Source organism: Ranitomeya variabilis, chromosome 3, assembly GCF_051348905.1.
Source record: "Ranitomeya variabilis isolate aRanVar5 chromosome 3, aRanVar5.hap1, whole genome shotgun sequence".
In the NCBI taxonomy this organism is placed as follows: Eukaryota; Metazoa; Chordata; class Amphibia; order Anura; family Dendrobatidae; genus Ranitomeya; species Ranitomeya variabilis.
Window position 1 is genome coordinate 308,699,380 of NC_135234.1, and position 5,177 is coordinate 308,704,556.

Consider the following 5,177-nt stretch of genomic DNA (forward strand, 5'->3'; position numbering starts at 1 on the left):
TTTTTTTTTTTTTTTTTTTTTTACATCATTGTTCGTATTTATTGCCATGTAAACATATTTCAACCTATGGAAAACCACATCAGCAGTGACCATGCTCCACAAAATACTGCGATACAACACTGCGTAGCATTTTCTGCAGCATGCTAATATTTTTATGGTTTCGGGCCATTCCCAATTTTTAAAACACCTGCCGCAATAGGAATGCAGAGATGTAAAAATGCAGTTTTTAATGTGCACTACAACAGCCCAAAAAATACGCGGTGGCAAAATGCGGTGACATTTTTTGAAACTTAAATAAAAAAAATTAAAAAATATTTTTGTAAGTTGCTTAAAAATGTTATGTTGGTGTCTTAGCAATTTTTACTTAAATTTTTATTTTTGTTTTTCACAGCTTCTTGGCTACAGGAGAATCCCTAACCTCACTACACTACCAGTTCCGCCTGGAAATATCCACCATTTCCGGAATTGTAAAAGTTACCTGCCTGGCTATATAGAATACCTTGCACACGGAGTACATTCCACAACCAACAAGGGACATCTGGCTGCAGAGAGCAGAACTGTTTGAGAAAGTGTGCCATTTCCCAAATTGCATGGGTGCAGTAGATGGGAAACACATTCGTATAGCAAAACCGGCAGGAACAGGCTCTGAGTACTACAACTATAAGAAGTACTTTTCTATCATACTCATGGCCATTGCAGATGCCAACTGCAAATTTCTGGCTGTGGACATTGGAGCCTATGGCCGGTCCAACGACTCCCAAGTCTTCAAAACTTCACCAATGGGCCGTTGTTTGTATGGAGATATATATGATTTCCCACCAGCCAGACCACTCCCGGGAACAACTGGACCAGCGATGCTGTATGTCTGTGTGGGTGATGAGGCCTTTCAGTTGTCCCCACATCTCCTAAAACCGTATTCAAGCAGAGACTTGACCCGAACCAAAAAAAGTGTTCAATTACCGCTTAACAAGAGCTAGAAGAGTGGTGGAGTATGCATTTGGCATTCTCACTGCAAAGTGGCGCGTGCTGCTCACCGCCATAACACTGCACATACGAACAGTGGATGAGGTTGTGAAGGCCTGCGTGGTCCTACATGACTATGTACTTTCCAAGGAGCCTGTTTCCGTGGATGATGAGGACTTGGAGACCACCCTGTGGGATTACCACAGCAGTTCTGTACGTTCTGCCGGTTCTGCTTCCAGAATGAGGGACAACTTTGCTGAGTATTTTGTTTCACCTGTGGGCAGGGTGGCATGGCAAGAGAACATTGTGTGAAATTTGATTTCATTTATTGGTGATAAATGTTTGTGTGTGTACAAAGTTTTTTTATTGACACCAACGTAATAATTAGTTCCAAAAACTTTGGTATATTTTGGGTAATAAACCAAATGTTATACCTTTCTAACATGTGATGTGTTTTTATTTTACATTCATTATCATATTAAATGAAGGCAGTTCACTAACAAATTGTTGTCAAACCAAACACAATTTTATTAAACATATAACAACGTTAAATCATTGAAAACCTTTTGCAGTAATTTGTTTGTTATACAAATACATTTTTGGTCAACCTTTTTTTAGGTTGTAAGTCTTTTCTTTGTTAAAGCTTGATTTATTTAGCATTTTTTTGGGGGGGTAACACTACATTTTTTGTTATTTTTTTTAGTTGGTAAACCGTATTTTTGGTACCCATTTTTTTTGATTCTCATATTTTCTTTGGTCAACTTTTTTTTAATAAAAATTCAACATTACAGTGTCACACATACATTACAAATCGGTATAGTGTTGGGTGGAGATATTAGCGAAGGGGCTGGAAGGTTGGACCACGTCGATAGTTGGGTAAAGCCTACTGGGTCGGGGTGTTGTGGAAGGGGGGGAAAAAAACAGGAGGCTGAGCAGGGGAGGGTGGTGTTGGGGTAGGTGGTATACTAAATGGGGAAGGAAAGCTTGACAAGGAAGAAAACATTGGGGAAGACACTGGGATTTGGGGACGGGATGGTAATTGGGACTGGGTTGGGTATTGGGACTGTGTTGTTTGGTATTGGGCCTGGGGTTGGAATTGGGACTGTGTTGTTTGGTATTGGGCCTGGGGTGGGAATTGGGACTGTGTTGTTTGGTATTGGGCCTGGGGTGGGAAAGTTGTAGTGGCTGTGTGGGGAGGTGTGGGAGTTTGGCCTTGGGACATAACCCGCAGTAGAGCAGCATGGCAGTCGTGCATTACCTGCATCTGCTGGTCAAGAGAAAGCTTTTCCATGCTCCTCAGCATTGGTTGGAAAAAAAGGTTGCTTGGAGCTTGACTTGCATCTGAATGCATCCTATCCAAGCGACTGCTGTTTTCACTGATGCGTGCTTGCACCATGTTGAAACCAGCAGTCACTTGCTCTCCCAAAATTTTGAAAGAGCTTTGGAAGGATGCATTCAGATGCAAGAACTCAGGAGCATAGCTCCTTTCCTGACCCCTCTGTCGCTGCCGCCACGAACCTATTGGTGGTCTAGAGGTAGCAGGATCAGAAGGGTGGGATAAAGGGAACGCTACGTCTTGACCAGCAGATTCAAGTAACGAGGGCTGCGATGCTGCTTCACTGCTGGCGGCGGCGGAAGTGGATGGGGCAGAGGTACTGGAAGGGCCAGACAAGGGGTCAGAGGGGTGGGGTCTACCAATGTGGCCCTCGGTGGCGGACTCCTGAGAGATCGCTCCAGAGGGGGCCAAGGTAGATGCAGGTGCCTGATGGCTGGAGAAGGTGCTGTGAAATAGATAAAAAAAAAATTAATATATTAATAGGGGAAAAGCCCTGACTGAAACCAAACAAGTTAGGTACAATTGGTCATTCAATGGGCTGTTGAATACTTACACTCTTTGCAGCATACTTTCACGGAGGAAGGACAGGGCCCGGCCATATTTATATGGAGTCCTTCTTCTTCGTGCTGAGTCACTCGGGGCCTGCATCTCCTCGTTAAATTCCCTCTTGAAGCGATCCCTGAGTGACCGCCACCGCTTCCTAAGCCTTTCACCTGTAAAGACAAGAATAAAAGCAAGTGTTAATTAAAATACATTCCATTAAGTTCAAAACATAACTGAAAAGTGAATACTTACATTCTTGAGTCTGCTGCCTTGGATCGAGGTCCTCCCACCCCGGCAAAACTTTCCGGCATACTTCCTCCCAGAGCCAACGGGTCACAAACGTATCTGCATGCCTGCGGACACCCATATGCCAGAGCGGCTCCCGCTCGCGGGCCTCCTCGATCAGATGGTCAACATCTATCCCGATGATGTCATCCCTGTCCGAGTTGGGAGCACGCTGTTGATATTGTGGAAAAAAAACACATTAAGGGTATGTGTCCACGTTCAGGAAACGCTGCGTTTTTGACGCAGCGTTGAGCCGCAGCGTCAAAAATGCAGCATCCAGATGTTATAGCATAGTGGAGGGGATTTAATGAAATCCTGTCTCCACTGTGCATTAAAAAACGCATGCGTTTTTCCTGCAAAAACGCACATGTGGTGCGTTTTTTTAGAACACAGCATGTTGCTACAATGAGCAAAACACGCAGGAACACCGCAGGTGACCTGCCAGTGATCTCAGGTGCATTTTTGGTCAGGATTTTACCTGCATAAAATCCTGACCAAAGCCTGAAGCAAACCTGAACATGGACACATACCCTTATACACAGAAACATATAATTATCAATAGAGGGAAAAAAAAAAAAAGAAAAAGGGAAACTCACCCCTCGGCGACCGCGATTACGTTGGCTCCGGGAGCGGCTGGGAGGATCTTGATGTGCAGCAGATTGGAAAAAAAAAAAAATATATATTGTTAGCTAGCCATATGTTGTATGTGTACCGTGATGTATGATGAAGTGTTTTGTATGTGTTGGGTGTTCGGTGATGTGTGAAGCTGTTTCGGCAAAACTTACACTCTGTGCGCCCGCTCCTTGTCTTTCTCCACCCCTCTCGTCTCCTTCTGAGAGTCCCTTGGCTGCTTCAGCTTCCTGTGAAAACATTAATGAATTTAGTGATTTAACAACATTTTAAGTATAGCACCAAAAACAGTAAAAATGGAAAATTACCGCAACTCGCTGTCGCGTTGGAGAAGGGCTCTCAGAAGAAGACATTGATATTTTTTGACGGTCTGCCAGCTGTGGTCCCTTGTGGCTCTGGAAGTATAAAAACCCTTGTAATCTACTATACACATTGAAATTGAAGCTGTAGGGTCTTTAATACTTACATCAGCAAAGCGGCAGTGGTCCCTGGGTCCTAGTCCGGGCGGCGTCTGGAATGCGGCAGTGGTCCCTTGTGGCTCTGCAAGTATAAACACCCTTGTAATCTACTATACACATTGAAATTGAAGCTGTAGGGTCTTTAATACTTACATCAGAAAAGCGGCAGTGGTCCCTGGGTCCTGGTCCGGGCAGCATCTGGAAAGCGGCAGTGGTCCCTGGGTCCTAATCCGGGCGGCGTCTGGAATGCGGCAGTGGTCCCTTGTGGCTCTGCAAGTAAAAACACCCTTTTAATCTACTATACACATTGAAATTGAAGCTGTAGGGTATTTAATACTTACATCAGCAAAGCGGCAGTGGTCCCTGGGTCCTAGTCCGGGCGGCGTCTGGAATGCGACTGTGGTCCCTTGTGGCTCTGCAAGTATAAACACCCTTGTAATCTACTATACACATTGAAATTGAAGCTGTAGGGTCTTTAATACTTACATCAGAAAAGCGGCAGTGGTCCCTGGGTCCTAGTCCGGGTGGCGTCTGGAAAGCAGCAGTGGTCCCTGGGTCCTAGTCCGGGTGGCGTCTGGAATGCGGCAGTGGACCCTTGTCGTTCTGCAAGTATAAACACCCTTGTAATCTACTATACACATTGAAATTGAAGCTGTAGGGTCTTTAATACTTACATCAGAAAAGCGGCAGTGGTCCCTGGGTCCTAGTCCGGGCAGCATCTGGAAAGCGGCATTGGTCCCTGGGTCCTAGTCCGGGCGGCGTCTGGAATGCGGCAGTGGTCCCTTGTGGCTCTGCAAGTAAAAACACCCTTGTAATCTACTATACACATTGAAATTGAAGCTGTAGGGTCTTTAATACTTACATCAGAAAAGCGGTAGTGGTCCTAGTCCGGGCGGCGTCTGGAATGCGGCAGTGGTCCCTTGTGGCTCTGCAAGTATGACAAGTTTATATAGTTAGAAACA

General features: G+C 45.1%; 1 protein-coding gene and 1 long non-coding RNA gene across 2 annotated transcripts; both read right to left on the minus strand.

The window, feature by feature from the left end:
- Positions 1 to 1,473: 1,473 nt before the first annotated feature.
- Positions 1,474 to 3,278, minus strand: LOC143818187 (uncharacterized). Its single transcript, XM_077299581.1, has 3 exons — positions 3,095 to 3,278; positions 2,853 to 3,012; positions 1,474 to 2,744 (listed from the first exon to the last, which is right to left on the minus strand). Exons 1-3 carry the CDS (start codon positions 3,207 to 3,209, stop codon positions 1,847 to 1,849), a joined length of 1,173 nt encoding a protein of 390 aa, XP_077155696.1. The 5' UTR covers positions 3,210 to 3,278; the 3' UTR covers positions 1,474 to 1,846.
- Positions 3,279 to 3,912: 634 nt separating this feature from the next.
- LOC143818188 (uncharacterized) lies at positions 3,913 to 4,288 on the minus strand. The gene is made up of 3 exons (XR_013224370.1): positions 4,224 to 4,288; positions 4,066 to 4,152; positions 3,913 to 3,987 (listed from the first exon to the last, which is right to left on the minus strand). It is a non-coding gene; the product is annotated as an uncharacterized LOC143818188 (long non-coding RNA).
- Between the last annotated feature and the right edge of the window lie 889 nt (positions 4,289 to 5,177).

Excerpts from the sequence above, each read along its gene's own strand:
- LOC143818187 (XM_077299581.1), bottom strand. The coding sequence starts at position 3,209 with ATGGGTGTCCGCAGGCATGCAGATACGTTTGTGACCCGTTGGCTCTGG. Across the intron at positions 3,013-3,094 it reads AAGGCAGCAGACTCAAGAAT|GTGAAAGGCTTAGGAAGCGG; the intron begins GTAAGTATTCAC and ends TTGTCTTTACAG. Across the intron at positions 2,745-2,852 it reads GAAAGTATGCTGCAAAGAGT|CACCTTCTCCAGCCATCAGG; the intron begins GTAAGTATTCAA and ends TCTATTTCACAG.